General features: G+C 32.8%; 1 protein-coding gene across 3 annotated transcripts in view; it reads left to right on the top strand.

Annotated features, from left to right (window-relative positions):
* The window catches only part of TMEM117 (transmembrane protein 117), a 137606-nt gene that overhangs the window by 55523 nt on the left and 59023 nt on the right, over positions 1–23060 (top strand). For all 3 annotated transcript variants that reach the window (XM_003771373.4, XM_031940422.1, XM_031940421.1), the window contains one exon: positions 14924–15021. In XM_003771373.4, coding sequence (XP_003771421.1) covers positions 14924–15021 — 98 coding nt within the window. The remainder of the gene's footprint in view (positions 1–14923; positions 15022–23060) is intronic.

Here is a 23060-nt window from a genome sequence, read left to right as displayed (position 1 = left end):
TATTGACTCATATGTTAAATTTTCTTTTAAGTTCAGGTTTGGTTGATAGAAAATCCTAAAAATCTGCATGTTCAATGAATATTAATTTTTTTCATTGAAAATTAGATAATTTTGCTGCATGTGATATTTTTTAGCCATAGTCTTAATTCTTTTGTCTGCAGATATGATTCTAAGACCTATGGTCTTGCTGATAAATTGCCGATAAATCTTGTACCATTCTAATTGTAAGTCCCACATATTTGAATTGTTTTTTTCTTGTTTCTTGCAAAATTTTATCTTTGATATGGGGATTTCAAAATTTGGCAGTAATATTCCTATGTGTTTTCCACAAAGGATCTCTTTGAGGTGGTGAATGGTAGATTTTTTTCTATTTTTACTTTCCCCTTATATTCTATCCTCCAGGACAGTTTTGTTGTTATGTCAAGATTCCCTTTTTGGTCACAACTTTCTGGCAGTCCAATTATTCTTATATTATCTCTTCCTGATCTGTTCTTCACATCTGTTGTGTTTCTTATGGGTTATTTTACATTCTATTCTATTTTATTATTCTTTGTAATCTGTTTTGTTATTTCTTGGTCTCTCATTGCTTCACTGGCTTCCCCTCACCTGATTCTAATTTTCAAAGAATTATTTTCATTTTTGAGATTCTGTACCTCCTTTTATAATTGTTTAACTTTTTTCATAATCTTCTTGTTTTTCTTGGATGGTTTTAATTTTTTTCTTTAGTTTTTTTTCTCAATGTCTCTCATGTGATTTTTGAATTCTTTTTTGAATTCTTCTATAAATTCTTTCTGGGCAGGAAGCCATTTCATATTATTCTTTGGGGTAGAAGCTTTTTTTTTTTTTTTTAAACTAAAGTGTCATCCTCTGAAGATGAACCTTGGTCTTCCCTGTTCCCACAATATGTTTCAATGGTGGAGTTTTTTCTTTGCTAGTTCTTTTTTTTATTTTTTTTTTTTTAATAAGAGGTATTAGTGTAAGCACCTCTAATTATAGGGTGGGGGGATGGTGCCTCAAACTTCCCTTCAACTCTCTACTCTGACCAGGAACCCCAAACTAAGAGCTCCACCCTTCTGCAAGTTTCCCACAGCCAGCAGTGCCCCTGTCCCTGCTGCTTCTGCACTCATCACTTGCTGGTTCTGTCACATCTAGGGCCTCATCTCAGCAGTGCAACTAGGCCTGGAGTTCCCAATCAGTTGAGGTTCACTCTTTCTTCCTGGACTCAAATCCCCATTTCACCATCAGTCTGGGAAGGGAAAGTCTTTGTCATTCCTGCTGAGGTTCCATCCACAATTAGCTAGTCCCTGTGGTTCCAACTTGATGTTTCTATAGAGCTAGCCTGGTGGTGTTTGCACTTCAGACAGGTTAATCCTAGCAGGGGAGTCTTTCTTCAGATTTTGTCCAATTGGATCAGGAGGACCTCTGTTCTTCTTTAAGTCTTTTTAGTTTTTCACCAATCCGTGTTTGCCCTGAGGCACAAATTTGTTCTATTTGTGGGGGAAATTGGAAGAGCTTGGACTTTACCAACTTCCCACCATCTTCCCAGAATCCTCCTTCTCTAAAGCTATAATTTTCAATGCTAGCTTGTAGTGGCTAAGAAATAAAAATGTAGATTAGTGGAACAGAATAGAAATACAATTTATAGTGGTCAGTAAATATAGTAACTTTGTATTTGACAAATGAAAAGAAAAACTTAAAGTTTTAAGGATAATAATTCATCATTTGCTGAAAAAATTGTTGGGAATACTGGAAAGCTCTCTGGCAGAAATTAGACTAATATCTCACATCATTTATCAAAATAAGGTCAAAATGAATTATATGAAATTATATGAAATAGATATAAAGATATGACTGAATGGATTAAATAATGAATGAATATCTATGAGATAGATATAGAGATATTACAAGAAAAATTGAATGACATGATTAGACTTATGGTTAGGTGAACAATTTCTGAATAAATAAGAGATTGAGTATATTATGAGGTATAAAATGAATAATATTTATTACATTAAATTAAAGCACATTTTGTACAAATAAAATCAATGTAGTGTGGATTATAAGGAAAACAAAAAATTACAGAAAATTTTATAGACTATTTCTCAAATGTCTTATTTCAGAAACATACATATATATGTTAAAGATATGAAATATTTTTATATGTTTATATAAATATACTTATATATTTATGTATGTATGTACTTTGTCAAATCTATAAGGATACAAGTCATTCCCTAATTGATAAGTAGTCAGAAAGCTATGAATAAGCAGTTTTTTGATGAAAAAATCAAAATAATTTGTAGTCATATGAAAAATGCTCTAAATTATTATTGATTAGAGAAATGTAAAAACAACCTTGAGATATTAGTTTATACTTACCAGATTAGCCAAAATGATTGAAAGGAAGGGCAACAAATATTGGGGGATGTGCAAAAATTGAGATACTAATTAACTATTGGTGGAATTGAGAATTAATCGAACTATTTTGGAGAGCAATATGGAATTAAATCCAAAGACTTATTAAACTACCTATACCTTTTGATCTAGCAATGCCATTAATAGATTTGTTTCCCAAGAGAATTAGGGAAAAAGAAGAACTATATGTTTTAAAATATTTATAGCAGCTTTGTGGTGACAACTGGAAATTGCAGGAAGCCTGTCAATTGGGGATGGCTGAACAAATTGTAGTAGATGATTGTGATAGAATGCTATTGTGTAATAAGAAAAGATGAGCTTGATGATTTTAGAAAATATCAATAGACTTGCATGAAATAATCAAGAATGAAATGAGCAGAATCTAGAGTTCATTAAGAACAATTTTGGGTAAGTTATATTAACTATTAAAAGGAAAAAGAAGAAAGATATATAACTTTATTATATATTTAAAAGAAAGAGCAAGTTGTACATATTAGATTTTCAGTTTCATGTATAATTATCCTTTTTAATATTTTATTATTTTATAGAAATACTTGTTTTAGTTCTTAAATTCAGACTAAAATAACTAAAATTAAAATAAAGGAAAGAATCCATTTAATCATCTAAAAGGAATCTTAACATAAAAACTTTCAGATATATTGCAACAAAATCCAGAGTTCACAAGTCAAGGAAAAAATCTTGGAATATGACATTCGATGAAGACAAAGGTTCCTGGCTCACAGCAAAGAATGACCCACACAAAAATACTGAGTATAATGTTATAGGGAGAAAAATGGAGTTTCAAAGAAGTAGAGGACGTTCAAATATTCCTGATTAGAAATTCAGAACCATGTAGAAAATATTATTCACAAACACAAGAGTCAAGAAAACCTTGAAAAGGTAAACATGAGCAAGCAATCATTAGAGACTAAAAAGTTAAAATATAATTTGTGTGAAGATAATACATGTAGCTTCTTAGAATTCTATCAGCAGTAGTATTAATATAGTAAGTCTTATTAGATAATTTTTAAATAATTAAAGGACCTGCATAGGCAGTTTCCAGAGGAAATTGGAAACTGATGGGATGCTGAGTAAGTTTTAAAAAATAAATCAAACCACTAGCATCAACCAAAAAAAGTCTTCTAGCTTTTCAATTTTTTTGTACACAAAAAGTCCCATACCTGTCATGTATTATAAGTGCCCTGTCTTTTTCAGGGATTTCAAGATGGTGATTCATGGAGATCAAGGTATTACCTATCAGACCTTCTTCATCTATGTTTTGCAATCTTTGAACACAGTAACTATTTGGTGGGAGTTACAATAGATGGGAAGGAGAGGGAAGGCCAGAATATAGAACTGGGGTATCTTTGGCCTTAATGAACAAGGAGGAATTAAAGGATCTTATCCTTATCCTAAGTACTTTAAGACTGTCTAAATCCAAGAGCATGCAAATCTATGAAGTTTTTGGGAAAGGATGAAATCTCAACTAATTTTAGGGATGATAGATAAAGAAAGTAAGAAACAATGAACACTTAAATTTGATAATAGTATGAAATTTTCCAGAGAGTCTTGTCTTAAATAATCTAACAAGTGTCATAGATTGTTCTTATGGCTTAGAATTTCTTGGGATTCCAAATCTGAATACTAATTCAGTTTCTATAGAAGGGAGAAGTAAAGTTTGTAATACACAGAGATTCTATCAAGTTTTACTTATTAACATGGCTTTGTATAAATATGTGCATACAGAAATCCTATTTTGATGTCTCATGTGAAGATGATTCTGAATTTTCAAAATCTATAAACATTTGACAGTTTCTACTATAATGAACAGGCCTTGAATATGGCCTTAACAATACATTGAGGCCCAACAAGTCACTATGGAAAGGCATATATGTGTGTGTATACACATACATACTTACACATTCATATACATGCACATACATCATACATACATACACAGATATATGCAATGGCAACCCATGAAAAAATAAAAATGCACAATGGTCATCAGTCCTCAAAAGTCCCAAAACCCAGAAAACACCTTGATCAATAAACATCTGACTTACTTGATAATTTGAGAGGAATGCTGCCAAAGGCAGCAATAGGAATAGACACGGTGAGGGAGTAAAGACAGGAACTCTCCTGTGTTCTCCCAAATTCTCCTTTGAACGACTTAAAAAAAAAACATATGGTGACAGGAAAGAGAAAGCACAAACTTGGAAGAAGACAAAAATGTCAAAATGGCTACTTAGGAAATCTCAGAGAAAAATATGAATTGGTGTCAGGCCCAAAATAGAACTCTTGGAAGAGATCAGAAAAGATTTTAAAAACAAACTGAGAAGTGCAAGAAAAATTGAGAAAATAAATAAGAGTGGCCCAAGAGAATTATGAAAACTATGAAAAAAAGTCAGCAGCTTGATGAAGGAAGTGATGATAGGAAAGAGAAAATATAAGGTTTTATCTTCCTTCACTGGAAGATAAAACTAGTAAGTTTTAAGAACTTTATTACTATTAGGGCAGTGATACATAGTGAATATGAGTGTGAGTTGACTATGATGGGATGATGTAAAGATAATTAAGGAGTGAGAAAGGGGGATGCATTGAGAGAAGAGAAAAGGGAAAGGTAAAATGGAGTAAATTATTTCACATAAAAGAGGTACAAAAGAGCTTTTACAGTGGAGGGGAAGATGAGCAGGTAGGGAGCAAGCCCTTGAAACTTATTCTCACTGGAGTTGACTCAAAAGAAAGAATAACACACATTCAGTTGGGTATAGAAGTTTTTCTTTTTTGAGGTTTTTATCTCTAATACATGGTCAATTTTTGTATAGGTTCCATGAACTGCTGAGAAAAAAGTAAACTCTTTTCTGTCTCCATTCAGTTTTCTTCAAAGATTATTATACTTAACTTTTCTAAAATTCTATTTATCTCCTTAACTTCTTTTTTATTTTGTGGTTCAATTTATCTAGTTTTGAGAGAACATTATTGAGATCTCTTACTAGTAGAATTTTGCTGTCCATTTCTTCTTGCAGCTCTCTTAATTATTCCTCTAAGAATTTGGATGCTATACTACTTGGTGCATATATGTTTAGTATTGATATTGCTTCATTATCTATGTAACCTTTAGTAAGATATAGTTTCCTTCCTCACCTCTTTTAATTAGATCAAATTTTGCTTTTGCTTGATCTAAGATTAGGATGGCTACCCCTGCTTTTTTTTTTTTTTTTTAAATTTCATTTGAAGCTTAATAGATTCTGCTCCAGCCTTTTACATTTACTCTGTACATATCTCTCTGCCTTAAATGTGTTTTTTGTAAACAACATATTGTAGGATCCTGGCTTTTAATCCAGTCTGCTATCTGCTTACACTTTATGGGAGAGTTTACCCCATTCACCTGTACAGTTAAAACTACTAATTTCGCATTTCCTGCCATCTTATTAACCCCAAATTATATTTTTCTCTTTCCTTTTCCCCTTTCCTTCCTCCCCAGTATTTTACTTATGAGCACTACTTATCTCAAGCAGTCCTTCCCCTTTAGAGTCCTCCCCCTTTCTTATTCTTTTCCCCTACTATTTCTGTTTTCCCTTCTATTTAGCCCACCTCTTTCTTTTTGCCCTTTCCTCTCCCACTTTTTTATAAGGTGAGAGAAGTTTCTCGGTGAAACCAAATATGACTAATATTCTTTTTTTGAGCCAAATCTGATGAGAATAAAATTCACACAATGTTCATCACCCTTTCTTCTTTCCCTCAATTATAATAGGTCTTCTTTGCCTCTTCATGAAATGCAATTTCCTTCATTTTTACCTCCATTTTCTTCTTTTCACAGTACAATCCTCTTTTCACCTCTAGTTTCTTTTTCATATAATCACAATAAAATCAAATTATATCCATACTTTTTAAGCAAACCCTTAACAGAGATATAGTTCTCAAGAATTCTTTTCTTTTTATCTTTTTATGCTTCTCTTGAGTTCTGTGTTTGAAGATCAAATTTTTTGTTCAACTCCAGTCTTTTCATCAGAAATAAATGAAATTCCCCTGTACCATCAAATATCCATCTTCTTTCCTAAGAGATAATATTCAGTTTAGCTAGGTAATTTATTCTTAGCTGCAATCCAAGTTCCCTTGTCTTTCAGAATAATAGATTTCAGGCCCTCTGATCCTTCAAGGTAGATGCTGCTAGATCCTGTGTAATCAAGATCTTGGCTTCTCAATATTTGAATTGCTTCTTTCTGGCTGCTTGCAATATTTTTTGATCTGACAATTCTGAAATTTATCCATGATATTCCCTGGAGTTTTTGTTTTGGAGTCTTGGAAAATTCTTTCAATGACTACTTTACTTTCTGGTTCTAGAATATCAGGGCAGTTTTCCTTGATGATTTCCTGAAGAATGATGTTTAGTCTCTGTTTTTCATCATAGCTTTCAGGAAGTCCAATAATCCTTAAACTGTCTCTCCTAAATCTATTTTCTAGGTCAGTTCTTTTTCTAATGAGGTATTTCACATTTTCTTTTATTTTTTCATTTATTTTGGTTTTGTTTGATTGATTCTTGAAGTCTTTATTGAGTCATTCGCTTCCATTTGTTCAATTCTATTTTTAGTGTATTATTTTCTTGAGTTATTTTTTTAGCTCCTTTTGTATTTGGCCAATTGAATTTTTAAATGAGTTGTTTTGTTTATCGCATTTTTTTTTCCTTTTTCATAAAATACAGAATACACAAAATACACAAAACACAAAATTTTGTCCTTTGACAAAATACAGCATACATTCCTATGAAAAGCACTAGACAGCATAGGAATAAATGGAGTTTTCTTAAAAATGATAAATAATAGCTATCTAAAACCATCAGTAAATATTATCTATAAAGGGAATAAGCTTAAAGCTATTCCAATAAATTTAGCGGTATTACTAGAATTTCCATTATCACTGAATGTTTTGTGCAAAAATGTTTGTGGCAGCCCTTTTTGTAGTGGCAAGAAATTGGAAACTGAGTTGATACCTATCAGTTCTGGAATGGCTGATTAAGTTATGGTAGATGAGTATTATGGAATATTATTGTTCTATAAGAAATGATCAGCAGAATGATTTTAGAGATGTTTGGAGAGATTTACATGAACGTGAAATAAGCAGAATTAGGAGATCATTGTACGTGACAATAGCAATATTATATGATGATCAATTCTGATGGACATGACTCTTTCCAACAATGAGGTTACTGAGGCCAGTTCCAATAATCTTGTGATAAGGAGAGCCAGAGAGAGGAATGTGGGAACTAAGTGTGGATCACAACATAATATTCTCACTCTTTTTGTTGTTGTTCACTTGCATTTTATTTTCTTATTTTATTTTCTTTTTGATCTGATTTTTCTTATGCAGCAAGATAATTGTATAAATATGTTTACATATATTGTATTTAATATATATTTTAAAATATATAACGTATATTGGATTGCTTACTATCTGGGGAGGGAGGGGGAAAGGAGGGGAAAATTTGGAACACAGGGCTAAGTAAGGGTCAGTATTGAAAAACTACCCATGCATATGTTTTGAAAATAAAAAGCTTTCAAAAAATAAATAAAATGGAGATGATAATTTTAAAATAAATTAGAAAGGAAAAAAAGAAAAAGAATGTTCGCTATAACTAGTGAGTTATCTTGACAAAATTGTTAGTCTCTGTCCTGCTTCATTTTTACTCTCAGGCCAAACTTTCTTGTTGTTCCAATTATCTTTGATTTTCTATTTTAGCATTCCAAATCCCTATGATGACTATTACATATTTTTCGTATTATTTTTAGAAAATGTTGTAGGTCTTCACAGTATTGATCAACTTTGGTCTCTTGAGCATCAGTGGTTGAAGCATGGATTTATATTACTGTGATGTTGAATGGTTTGCCTTGGATTAGAACAGATATTAGGGCATTTTTGAGATTATGCCTAAGTATGCTTTTTTCCCACTCTTTTATTGACTATGAGGGTTATTCCATTTCTTCTAAGGGATTATATTCAGTGATCATAGGTATTCAATTCACCCATTCCCATTCGTTTAAGTTCATCGACACACAAGTTGTCATTATTTCATCTATCTGTCTCTTGCTTGAGTACATCCAGCTTATGTTGGTTCATTACATTCCTTGTTCCCATGCAATATTAATCTTTACAGCATCAGATTTTCCTTTTGTCACTAGACATAAATGGAGCAGCTTCTTCTTTTAAGCTCTGACCCAGCCATTTCATTTACTGAAATTACTTATAGTAACTGGGGAACAGTTGTGTGCTGGACTCCTACCTGAGGGGGTTCATCTTCTGGCTTCATATGTTTTATCATTTTAATACCATTTGTGGTGTTTCCTTTGCAAAGATAGTGGAGTCACTTTCCATTTCCTTCTCCTTTTGTAAGAACTCTCTCTTATGATCTGTTTGTCTTGGGTAACCCTGCAAAGCAAAGACCATAGTTTCACTGAGCTATACAAGCCCCTTCATTCACCACAACAGGCACTGATTTAAGAATAGACCAGTATGATATCCACTATAAATGTGAAGTTATGCAAAACATATTTCCATATTAGCTTTGTTGTTTTAAAAAAGCAAGAAAAATTAAGAAAGTAAAAAAGTATGCTTTAAACTACACTCAGAGTTCATCAGTTCTACCAGTGGAGCATTATTAGACCTTCAGAACTGTTATAGATATTGTATTGATCAGAGTAGTTAAAATTTTTCACAGCTGATTATCATTACCATGTTATGATTGCTATTATGTATGATGTTCTGGTTCTGCTCACTTTACTTTGTAAAGTTTTACTTTGTATCAGTTTGTGTGAGTCTTTTTAGGTTTTTCTTAAATCATCTCTTCATCATTTCTTATTGAATAATATTATTCTATCAGTTATATACCACAATTTGTTTAACTATTACCTGATAGATGGACAACCCTTTAATTTCCAATTATCTGTTACCATATACACATACACAAAAGCTATTATAAATATCTTTGTAAGTATATGTTCTTTCCCCTTTTATTTGATTTCTTTGTTACACATATATAATAGTGATATTGCTGGGTTAAAGGATGTGTATATACAATGTTATAGTCCTTTGGGCATAACTCTAAATTGTTTTCCAGAATGGTTAGATCAGTTTACAACTCCACTAAGAGTACATTAGTGTACCTATTTTTCCATATCCTTTTTAGCATTTGTCATTTTCCTTTTCTGTATTCTTCATTTACAGTCATGATTAAGCTCAACTTTGCAGAATATTTCACTTTGGTTGCATCTTGAGCTCTTTAGAAGACATTATTCCATTCCTTTCTATAGCTTCTGGTGAGTGTAGAATGGTCTTATGTTATGCAAACTTCTTTACTTTTAAATTTGAAGACCTTTCTCTTAATTTCTTCAGAATTTATGTATTTTTTTCTATTTGGAATTGCCAATTTTAACCTGTATATCTTGGGATTTTTATCCAAGGGTCATTGACTCTCCTCTTTTTCTAGTTATACATTTCTCTAGTACTTAAATGCCACTTCTTTTGTGCAAATATTCAATGATAATAATACACTGCAGCCTAATGGCTTTTAACATTCAATTGATAAGCATTTGTTAAACACTTGATATATGTGAGACACTGTGCTAGATTCTGAAGCTATAAAGGGAAATAGTCTCTGGGAGACAAACATGTACAGATATGTGAAATTATATACATGCTATACGTGCAAATTTAAAATAGATTAAAAGTCTTTAAGGAAGAAAAGATATTAGAATCTTGAGGATTAGGAAAAGTCTTATGTGGAAGATGACATTTGATCTTAGTGTTGAGACAAATTAGGAATTCAAAGACAGAAGTGATGAAGGAGTAATATTCCAGGCATTGGGGATAGCAAGGTAAAAGGCTTTGAGATGGAAAATGGAATAGATCATATGAGGAGGCTAGTTTGGTGGACCATAGAGTATGTGAAAGGGGATAATGTAGAATAAATTTAGAAAGACAGCTTGAGGTCAGGTTGTGAAAGGCAAATGCTAAACAGAGCATTTTTATATTTTTTTATATGTGATACTAAAAGTGATAGGGAATCAATGAAGTTTATTGAATAGGTGAGTGATATGGTCAGACCTGTGCTTAAAGAAGATCACTTTGGCAGGTGGATCTGTGATTTAAAAATATCTCTTTGGCCCTGTGTAAATGACAGATTGTAGGATGGAGGGACATGAGGAAGAGGTTGGGAAATCATGGAAATTTTCTAGATAAAATTAATGATAGTCCTGAACTGAGGAGTATAGAAGAAAGGGAAAATGTGAATGATATTGTAAACATAGAAACATGATTTAACATCAGATTGGATATGTATAGTGAGAAAAATTAAAGAGTTAAGAAAGACAGTTGAAGTTGACAAGAAAGATGATGATATCCTTGACAGTAATTGGGAAGTTCTCTAAGTGATTGGTTTAGAAGGAAAGATAAAGATTTCTGTTTGGAGCATGTTGAATTTTAGATGTTTATTTATGTGAACACCCAATTTTAAATGATTCAGGAGTGAGTCTAGGCCTTGTTGTATAGACACGTGAATCCTTTTTATAATGATCATATTTAAACTTAGGAGTTCTGATGAAATCACTAAGAGAGAATATATAGAGAAAAGAAGACCTAGCATGGACCCTTTGTGATAGCCACAGTTAAAGTTTGATGTAGATAATTAAACCATAAATGGAGCTTGAGAAGGACAGTTGGATAAGTGAGAGGAAAACTAAAAGGGACCAGTGTCAATTCTCAGAAAGGAAAGAATATTCAGGAAGAGGGGAGTGATTAATAGCATTAAATACTGATTTTTCAGTTAAAATGGCAATGTGAAAAGTATTAATCAAATCCAACTCTTCATTAATTACATATGTTAACAAAGAAGCAAAATACCAAATAAAACAAGAGAACCAAAGAAAATCACCACTAAACTTCATTTATAAAGTTTAGCACAAAGAGAAGAGAACTAATAGATACAAAAGCAGTTCTAGGAATTCAATCTTCCTATTGAAAAGAAACAGGACCAAGGCCAATGTGACTCTTCAGGACTCCTTAGGAGACTAGTCTGAAACTAACACTATCTTTGATAAAGCTAATTCAGGAATGGAGGTTAGGAGCTGTGGATTTTTTGATAGATAATAATTGCCCAAGGAAAAATAGAAGGCCAGTAAGACCAAATATGTGAAAATCCTAAGGAAGCAGCTAGGTGGTACATAGAATGTCATGTGTGACATTGCTAAGACACTTAACCTTGTTTGCTTCACTCTTCATCTTTGAATTTGCCCCATTTGTGAATCATGCTTCCCAAGCAGTCTAAGTCCAAGTCTTTGAAAGAATTAAAGACTTAATTCCAGGCAGAATTCATCCTAGAGATACAGGGAAAAGGCCTCTGGACTGCTACAGGGCCATATCCTAATCTTGGTACTTTATCCCATTCCTGGAATAAAGTGGGAAATGGATCTTGATTCTAGCCATCACAGCCAAAGAGTGTAGAAGGAGACAGGTCCTAATACAGGCAAAAAATCCTAATCCAAGAACAAAAGCCACACACATGTAGTAAGATACAATTAATTAATACAAGAATTAGGTACAATTAAGAAATGTTATGTATTTAAGAATCCCTAGAAAATAACATGGTACAGTTGATATGATGCGAGTGAACTCTCTATGACCTGAGTGAACTCTGTAAAAATTGTGTAGAATCACAAAAACCATGTTCCCTTTGATTTACAAAAAACCAGACTCTAAATAGTGTCACATCCTCTCAGAGTGAGATAAGCAATACCATTCAAGGGCAACTCAAACTCCTGTTGATCTTTTAGGAAGTCACATTCTCAGGAAAAGCTTCAAATTCAATTGAGAAATCCTGATCTGATTATCAAACTTCCCCTAGACTTACCCATAAAATAGGTCATTTCTTAACCATTCTTTGCAGATTTTTTCCATTGAGAGAATAGGCTCACTAAGGGAAAACCTCATAGTGTAAAATAAAACCTCCTATTTTTTCACAGTCTCTGGGGTTAGTGGATTCTTTTGCTTCAGAACCTGCTACATCCAGAAGAAGGAATCGCAGTCATTCACACACCTCATCAGATAGAGTGCTAGACATGAAGTTAGGAAGACTCATCTTCCTGAATTCAAGTGTGACCTCAGACACTAGTTGTGTGACCCTGGGTAATTCACTCAATCCTGATTGTCTCTGTTTCCTTATACATAAAATGAGCTGGAAAAGAAAATGGCAAACCACTCTAATATCTACCAAGGAAGTTCCAAATGGGATCACAAACAATTCAGACATAACATGCAAATACATGGAAGTGAAGACAATCTAAAAGAGGCAAAAAAAGAACATTAAAAGAAAACATATTCACATGAAACAAGAAAACCATATGGCTTTTAAAGACAAGATATGTAAAGATAAATTAAGGATTATAGGTCTCCCAGAAAAACATGATAGAATTAAAAAACCTTAATGCCATAAAAAAAGAAAATTGCTAAGAACTTTGAAACATAGAAAATGAAATTCCAAATGAAAAAATTCACAGATTGCCTTCAGGGAAAAAAAAATTAAGCAGAGAAACTGAGACTACAAATTCTATAACACATTGTGATTAACTTTAACAATTTAATTTAGCAGCAATTAGTTTTGCAAGCCCTTGAAATGCTTTTAAATACAAAAAGAAAATTCATTTAAAAAACTATTCTGTACCTACTAGAAGGTATTCAGAAGAGCTCCAGGAAGGAGCCCAGAGAATGCTGTCCTGCAAATATGAATTTAACCATACAGGAAAAAAATATCCCCTTCTAAAATCTACCCTGTGGTAAGTGGTTGAATGGAACTGGGTTACTAACTAGTCCTTTCCAATAAGGGGGAAAACTCAGTGGAGTTTTGATTGAGTTATAGTGAGAAAAGAATTACTTTAGCCTTTCTGGAACCCTGCAAGCCCATGTGTTAAGTTTAGACTTGAGAGAGCTCCAAATCTAGCACTAATACCTATGTGATTTTGATTAAGTCACTCAATCTCTCTTGACCTTAGGTCTTCATCTATTAAATGAGATACTTAAACTGATGAGGTCTAGATTTGGGGTACCCAAATGAAATTAGGATTTATTTGAAGTCTAGTGGCAGGTTTGGGGTACAGGGAATTAAATAGAGCTCCACTGCAACCTCTTTGGATTTGGCGCAAGCATACAGAGTTAAATGAAGTCTAGTAGCAGTGCAAGAGTCCCCTGTAAAGGAATTTACAGACCCGAAAACCTAGACTGATAAAAAAGGTTTATTATGGGATTTGGAAGTAAGGTTAAAATCTAGTTGAGAAAATAGGTGAAGGTAGAGATAAGAGGGCACCAGAAACAGGATTTCAGTGGGAGAGAGTCCTTGGTGCCAGGCATGGTGTTGACATGTTTCTACTCTCTGCAAAGAGAGGGCTCCAGGTTGGCTCTTTTATGATGAGAGATTTAGCTAAAGGGGCCCATGGGTGGAGTCTCAAGTTGGTTCCTCTCTGGGTTTCGGTGGGGGCTAGAGTTTGCTTGGTGGGGGTTGGGAAATCTGAGCAGGTCATTAGAATGAGGGCTGGGACAGCCCAAGTTGGCTCAGATCCAATGGGGGCTGGGTAAAGCCCCGACTTTTTGGAATTCAAAAGGATGCTTTTGACTAGGATTTGTTAATCAAAGGTCTTAGCTTCCTGAATTGATAATGCATCAGCTAGAAGAGGTTGGGAATCAGAAAGGAATAAATCAATCTGAAAGGACTAGTTTCTTAAAGGGACCACAACCCACATCAAAACTAGATTACATCTAAGATCTCATCAAACTCTTAATCTATTTTTCTAAGATTCTATAACTGTTAAATGATATTCAAATATTAGGTACCAACATTATATAATAATATAATGTTATTATATTATTATATCTAATATATATATTAGAATTTAATAGTTATTTAATTATTGAGGTATGTATGGCTTTCTGGTATAGCAGCTTTATCTGTTCTGGGTTTGTTGTATAAGCTATGTGTAGGTACCAACATTATATAATAATATAATGTTATTATATTATTATATCTAATATATATATTAGAATTTAATAGTTATTTAATTATTGAAGTATGTATGGCTTTCTGGCATAGCTGCTATATCTGTTCTGGGTCTGTTGTATAAGCTATGTATATTATATGAGAAATAAGAGAAATTTTTAAAAGGAGAAGCTGATTAATGAATTTAAAAAATCCTTATTTCCATATATTAGAAACATGTTAGGTTAGGATAATATCTTGTTCCATATTTCCATGCTTTTATGTCTAGGGGTAAAGAAATATAAAAAGTTTAATTGAAAATGATCTTATATTAATTTTATTCTTAAAAATATTAAATGTTTAAAATTTATTATGTTCACATTATTGTTATTGTCAATCATTTTATCTTATTCACAATATTATAAATTATATGTATGCATTCTTATCTTAATTTTTTTTCACAATACAGAATCATTTTTTTTTTTTCTTTAGGTCACTGATATGATGCTTCAGGATAAACCATATCCTGATTGGGGAAAATCAGCTAGAGCTTTCTGGAAAAAAGGAAATATCAGAATAATTTTATTCTGGTAGGAAATTATTTATTCTGTCTATATCTTTTGTTAAACCTGCAGATATATGATTTATGCTTCATTGCTGGGATGTAGTTTAAGATTAATGAACTATTTTAAAGCTATGCTATATTAAAATAATTCTAATCATAACCCTGTTATTATATTAATAAATTTTATCATTCATTTTCATCACAATTAATTCTATTCTAACTCTTAGTCCCGTTGCTTCTGACACTTAAGCTTTTTACCTATTCACCACACCAGCTCTCTCTAGCTATGTTACCTCTATTCAGACTATCACCTCCCCATTAGTAACCTGTATTCTGCCTCTGGATCCTTTAGCTCTGATGGGTTTTATTTTCCCAGAATCTAGGTCTCTGTGCTATTCCTGCCCATTTCATATCATCCTACCAGAGGAATAGCTGTCCTTTACCCCCACAGCTTTCTATTTTTATTTTAGGTATTGTTTTCCTTTTTTAGAATGTAAACAACTTGAGGGCAGAGGATCTCTTACATGTTTATATTTATATTAACAAAATTTATTGCCATGCCTAAAAGATAGTATGAACTTAATATTTACTTTATTAGCCTATTGTCTACAAGCACTTGCAAGAATGTAGGCTAGACAGGTTTTGGAGATTAGAAAAATATTTGAACTCAGGTCCTTCTGACTTCAAGGCCATGCATATGTTTTGTAAATAGAAAAAAAAATCTGGCCTCAGACACTAACTAAAAAAAAAAAAAAGAATAAGGTGGTAATCAGGGAAGCTACATTTTGTTAAAATGTATCATAGAGAAAGAATTAACATCACTATTGAACATAAATACAGCATATGACATAGACACATATTCCTGAAGGAAAAGTTAAATAAACTATAGGAGGAAATAGAAAAAAAACCTAATGGGGGAATCTTTATTAACTACCACCTTCCCCCATTCCAGACAGATAAACCTAACCAAGAATATAATTTTAGAACTTAGACATGATGATTTCAGTAAAAATAATGATAACTAGATAACATACTGAAAACTGTAGAATGAAGCCAAAGCAATATTGAAGGGAAAATTTATATCTCTAAGTGCTTATATCAATGAAAGAGAAAAAGAGCAGATTAATGAATTGGACATATGACTGGAAAAGGGAATTATAGTGATTAACCAATCTGACAGTGAAAATATGGATACAGACTATATTCGGATTTAATGTTTTTTGTTTTTTGTTTTTGTTTTTTGCTGAGGAATTGAGGTTAAGTGACTTGACCAGGGTCACACAGTTAGGAAGTGTCAAGTGTCAGAGGCCATGTTTGAATTCAGGTTCTCCTGGCTTCAGGGCTGGTGCTCTGTCTACTGTGCCACCTAGCTACCCCTGGATTTAGTGTTTTATAAAGGAAGTAGGAGAGGAATGGGTCAGGGCAGAATAACCAGTTGTTATACAAAGTTTTATAGAGAGGAGCACCTTGATGGAGAAATGGTAGGGATATCTAATTTTTGCTTATCTAATTTGTTGATGACTTTTTATCTCAAGGTATTTTTCATTTCTATAATAAAATGGAGCTTTGGATTGAATCTAATAAATATAATAAGGTTGAGTATAAATTCTTAATTATAATTTTTTTTTTTTTAATAATACATGGGGGAGGCATGGGAAAGTAGCAGTACTGAAAAAAAGATGAGGATTTTAGTGGATTTCAAGGTGATTGTCCTCAGTGTGATATAGTAACAATCCCACTCTTCAAACACAATCTTGGGTTGTTCTTGGGAGTTAAAAGCATTATCTTCCCATATAGGAATGCCAACAATTAAACCTTATTGAATCCTTTAAGAAAAAAAAATTGTATATATTTTTATGCTTCTCTTTGAGTCTTTTATTTGAAAGAAAAATTTTCTATTTAGTTCTGGGCTTTTTATCATGGATGTTTGAAAGCTCTCTCATTAAATAACCAATTTTTCCATTTGAAATATTATACTTAATTTTGCTGGGTAGATTTTTCTTGGTTGTAATGCTAACTCTTTTGCCCTCTAGAATATCACATTCCAAGCTCTCTGATCCTTTAATTTAAAAGTTGCTAAATCATGTGTTATCCTGACTGAAGCTACAAAATACTTGAATTGGTTCTTTCTCCTGCTTACAATATTTTCTTATTGACCTGAGTGTTCTGGAACTTGGCAATAATATTTCTGGGCATTTTGGGATCTCTTTTAGGAGATGATCAATAGATTCTTTCAATTTCCATTTTATCTGGCTTTAGGATATTAGGGCAGTTTTCCTTGGTAATTTCTTGAAAGACGAAGTGTAGGTTCTTTTATTTATCATGGTTTTCAGATTTTCTTAAATTACTTCTTGAGTTTATTTTCCAGGTGGTTGTTAGGTTTTTTTTCTATTTTTTTGATTTTGTTTTTGCTTTTTCTTGATGTCTCATAAGATCTTTAGCTTCTCTTTGCCCAAATCTAATTTTTAAGAAATTATAAAGTAAACTTTTTGTACCTCACTTTCCATTTGATCAATTCCACTTTAATGTTCTTTAGTGAGTTTTTATACATCTTTTTCCATGGGGGCAATTCTGTTTTTTAAGGCATTTTTTTTCTTGATGGATTTTTGTGTCTTTTGCCATTTGGTCTATTCTTGTTTTTAAAGTGTTATTTTCATTAGGGTGTGTGTGTGTGTGTGTGTGTGTGTGTGTGTCTGTGTGTATTTGTGCATGCGCACATCTCCTTTACTAATCTCTTAACTTTTTTTCAAGATTGTTTTTGTTATTACTCATATTTTTTTCTTTGTTTTTCCCTCTATCTCGCTTATTTGATTTTCAAAAAACTCTCTGAACTCTTCCAGGAAATTTTTTTGGGACTGAGAGTAATTCACATTTTTCTTTGAGATTTTAAATGTAGCAATTGTGCCTTTGTTGTCTTCTTCTGAGTTTGGATTTTGATCTTTCCTGTCACCATGTTAACTTTCTTTTTTGTTGCTTTCTCATTTTTCTAGTCTATCCTTGACTCTTAACTTTATGTTAAAGTTGAGGTTTGTTTTTGGTATGGAGGGGCCATTGTTTCAAGCCTTAGTTTTTTTGTACTTTTTACAAAGCTGATTCTGGAGTCTGTAAGTTTTCAGTTCTTCTAAAGAAATATGACCTAGTTCACTGCTCTTCTTACCTGTGTTGTGGTCTATGAACGACCACAAGCATTATTTTCTGCTCTGAGACTGTAAACCTTTATACATTTGGCCACATGTTCTAATATTTTTCTTCCTCACACTGGGACTGTGACCAGGAACCATGCATGGGCAATGAAATAGTCTTGTTCCCAGTTGTTGTTGTCCTTTGTTCTTGAAGAGCACCAAAATGACATCACTATGTTAAATCAAGTTATAGTGTATCTGACTGGCTGATCAGACCAATACAGACTCAGAATGCTCTGCGCAGATATAGTCCATATGAACTTTTGGGGTGGATTCTCTAATTTTATGCATTTTGTATTTCTTCTAAACTACTTCAAATCTGTTTTGCTCATAAAGCATTGCATCTTTTCTGATGAGGGCATACCATGGTAGGTAGTCCCATGCATGCAATCAATTTTAAATTTTTAAAAATATTTATTGTTTTTTTCTGGTTATACATGTATATTAACTTTTTAAATACATATTTCCTTATGAATCATGTTGGGAGAAAAAAATCAGAACAGAAGTGAAAAACCATGAGAGCAAAAAACAAAAAAGAAGTGAACATAGCATGTTGATTTACATTCAATATCCATAGTTCTCTTTCTGGATTCAGATGGCATCTTCTATCCAAAGTTTATTGGGATTGCCTTGGATCACTGAACTGCTGAGAAGAACCAAGTCTTTCACAGTTGATCATCACACAATCTTGCTGTTACTGTATACCACTTCTAAATTTCTTAAGAGATTCTTTGAGAGTATTTTTCTATCACTTTTTGTGATCACTAAGTGAGCATTTGCCCTTTGTGAATTCTCATAAAATAGGGTTTTTCGGGTGTTTTGTTTTTTTTTTGGAAGGGGGAAACATACATTTGACATTTGAACAATGTGGCCAGCCCAACCAAATGTTCTTTTTGCAGTATAGTTTGAATGCTTGGTAGTTTAGTTTCAGAAAGGACCTTAGTATCTGGTATCTTATCCTGCCAGTCATATTGTCAGAATCTTTCTAAGACAATTCAAAAGGAAGATTGTTCAAAAGAACAATTTCTTGGCATGGTGCTGATATACTACTCCTAGTATCAGCAAAGGATTCCCTATAATCTCCTTTTGACAAGTTTTCTGATACCCTTACCATCTGTGGACTTAGAGCTCTGGTAGCACAGCTGATGTCTTGTTGGTACATGGACTGCCCTGGCATTGCCTGGCCTGGCCTGCACTTCCATCTTACTCTGGTAAGACAGACCTTTATTGACAATCTTCTATTGGCTTAGGCTTAATTTTTTTTACTATGTCTTTTTGTTGCTTCTGCCATTCAATAATTCATTCTGATGCATAATTTTAAAGTTGTTTGGAAGGGAATTTGAGAGAGCTCAGACAAGTTCCCACCTTTATTTCTCCATTTTGGTCTCACTTCTTAACTAAATTTTGGAAGGCAAAGTAAAATAGATTTTACAGTTATATTATTTAAGTAAGTATGCTTTTATAGATTAATTTTTGTCATATCTACATTAGGCCGTGTGAATTCTGATTTATGATATTCAAATTTTATCTTTTTATTAACAATACAATATAATACATTGAAAAAGCAAAATATTTTCATTATCAGTTTGAATGAAATGCACTGTGAAATCTTGTGGGTCACCTTCTCTAGTGTGATTTTTAAGAAACAAAGTTCAAAAGATGAAAAGTTCAAGATCATATTCTTTCTAAATGTTCATTTTATTGCTACATGGATTTAAGATGTGTGATATTTTTAGTTAATTCATTTATGTTTTAACAATTTTAAAAATTCCTTTTTGTATTTCTCTTTTTTAATTTAGAATTTAAACAATGAAAAGAAAAGGTTATTTCCATACATATATAAAACTACAAATTTCCATTTTATACTTCTTTCTTTTCTTAAAAATTAATTTCTATATGCTGCTTCAAAATTATCCTATTTGTCTTTGCTTCCTTTTGAACTTCCAATTTCAACAATTGTCTTTTTTCCCCATCACTGTTGCTAACTCCAATTTGATTCATCTGATTCTCAATTATAAACTAAGGGAAGGTTGAGAGGAGGAGGACAAATAAACAATCACGGAAGGTAAACACACATGGTGACCATTTCAAAAAATGTCTGTGTTTAGGTTTTTCTGCATGTTGTGTCCATTAGCTCTGTCAGGAGATGAAAAATATGCTTCATCAGAGGTCATCTGGAGATAGGATTGTGCCTTGCATTGTTTTTACACCTATAGAAAAGAAATATAGTCCTTGTTCTTTATGAAATTACATTCTGATAGAGGGAAAACAACAAAAATGGGAACTTTTAGTTCTTATCCAATTTTAAAGGTCTTCATGGACCCTTGCTAAATCTTTAATATTGTTTCCACTAATAAAACCATATTCATTTCTGATGTTGAACCATTTGATAGTGCAAAGGACTTTGGTGCTAGGATCTTTATTTTTTGGGTTTTCAGTATTTGGTATTTATTTCATATGTAGTGTTTATAATTGTTCATTTCCTATGACCCCTTTAGAATACTGTATATCACTTGTTTATTGATTCTGTGAACCTTAAGTTTTGATTTGTTTAGATAGCCTAATTGAAACTCCCACTTTTAAAAATTTATTTGATGCATAGTAAATTTTGCTCCAACCTCCCATTTTTTTTTTTATATATCCCTTTATTTTTAGGTGAATTTGCTGGGGTTTATTTTCTTATCCTTTCTTTTTCTGTCATTTTAGTGATTGTTTAATCCATTCATGTTCCTTGTTCCCTCTCCTCCTAATAAACAGGACAAGTTTGTTATTGCATTATTAGACTGAAAATATAATCTCTAATGGATATTTTAACCTCACTCTTCCAGAGTTTGGCTAGCTATATATACCTCGTTGGCTTCTAGGGTTATTCCCAAAGGGCCATTGGATGGTTCTCTAATTGGCTTGAGCACGCATTCTAGTGTAATTCCTTCCCTGTTTGCCACAAGTAATTAATAAGCTAGTTCCACTTAATCAATTAACATTAATTACTTATGATATGATGTTTGTTTAAAGGATATAACAAAAATAGAGTCTTAAGTCCTGGTGAAATATGCTTTCCCCTTCCTACCTCAACTTCTGGGGAGAGCAGGCTCAAACTCAACATATTTCTCTATAATAAATTAACTTCTAAATATCGTATGGCTAATGGATGGATGTGTCCATCTTTTAGCTATTGCTGGCATAGGTTCTAAAGGTTTTTCCTAGAGATCCCAATGCTGGACTAGGTGACTTCATACATTCTACTCCTAGACTTTTAATGACTTACTCTTCTGACTTTTTGAAGGTCATAATTGTCATCTCTAGGCTCTTTTGCCTAACAGAGACAAAAGCAACAGAAGGTTCATGTTCTTTTAGATTCATACTTTCTTCTTGTGAAAAGTGATCTGAGGGGGTAGCTAGGTGGTACAGTGGCTAGAGCACCAGCCCTGAAGTCAGGAGGACCTGAGTTCAAATCTGGTCTCAGACACTTAACACTTTCCATCTATGGGACCCTGGGCAAATCACTTAACCCAATTACCTCAATCAAAAAAAAAGATGATTTGAGGTTCCTCATTATCTAGAGGGTCCCAGAAACTAATGTTCTTTCTTACTAGCAAATCTGGAAAGAGCCCAAGCCAAGCAATCCATTCATAAATAAAATTATGATTGTTTAGGCTTGTATTTCCTTCCATTTATTTATTTTGTGAGGTTTGCTTTTTGTCCTCTTCTTTTAAGTCAGTTTTCTGTCTCCATTATTTGTTTTACTTACATTAGTTTGATACTACTTTGTTTTTATATGTTATCTTCATATACACACACACACACACACACACACACACACACTCCTCCCCACCCCCACCCATTCCTATTTACCTAATATTTGCCATTCTTTGTGTTCACTTAAATTATTCATTTCTCTTTCTTTTGTTTAATTATATATTTTATTTTTCCATATGGTTGAACAATTTAAATTCTTGTGTTTCGTTTGCTAAGAAGCTTTTAATTTTATTTCCCAAATCATGGGTTTTCCTCCTTATTTATAATTTATTTATTCTAAACCAGTTGTCAGGAGGTTAAGCTTTTAAAGTCCCAGGTTTATAGGACTTATTTAACTATGTCATAGTCTTTGGAAATCTTACTCCATTTTTTGTTGTCTTTCCCTCTTAGAAATGTCAACTTATGAAAGATAATAGTGCCAAAAAGAAGCAGAACTAAATGATAGAAATCAACTAATTGTGAAATTAGTGAATGTGACTATTATTGAATTATTAAAATTTGTGAAGCCAGACCTAACTATGATACCAAAGGTCATGCCATCACATCACCAATTCTATTTCCCCTGTATTACCATCACTGGGTGTCAACTGCCCCTTAGAATTAGTATATCCTTCTCTTGGAGGATGATGCTCTATATGGAAGAAAAAGATTCTTTCAATAAGGAAACCTTCCAAGCCTTCCAATACATAAACTCCTCCCAAAATGATCACACTTTAATATCTATCTCTCATAATAGGCATATACCTTTTTTGCCATAGAAAAGTTGTTCATTGTGATCCTTCTCTTATAACTTACCTTTCTTACTATTTTAGTCCACTGGTCGTAATCTTTGCCTCCACTTAATTCTTCTACAACCTCTCATTAAGAATTACTATCACTCGTGGCCCATTTCAACAATGAGATGAACCAAATCAGTTCCAATAGAGCAGTAATGAACTGAACCAGCTACACCCAGTGAAAGAACTCTGGGAAATGAGTGTGAACCACTACACAGAATTTCCAATCCCTCTATTTTTGTCCGCCTGCATTTTTGGTTTCCTTCACAGGCTAATTGTATACTATTTCAAAGTCTGACTCTTTTTGTACAGCAAAATAACTGTTTGGACATGTATACTTATATTGT

This window comes from Sarcophilus harrisii, chromosome 5, assembly GCF_902635505.1.
Source record: "Sarcophilus harrisii chromosome 5, mSarHar1.11, whole genome shotgun sequence".
Classification (NCBI taxonomy): domain Eukaryota; kingdom Metazoa; phylum Chordata; class Mammalia; order Dasyuromorphia; family Dasyuridae; genus Sarcophilus; species Sarcophilus harrisii.
The sequence above is the reverse complement of the archived record's forward strand: the minus strand, read 5'-3'. Positions and strand labels throughout refer to the sequence as shown.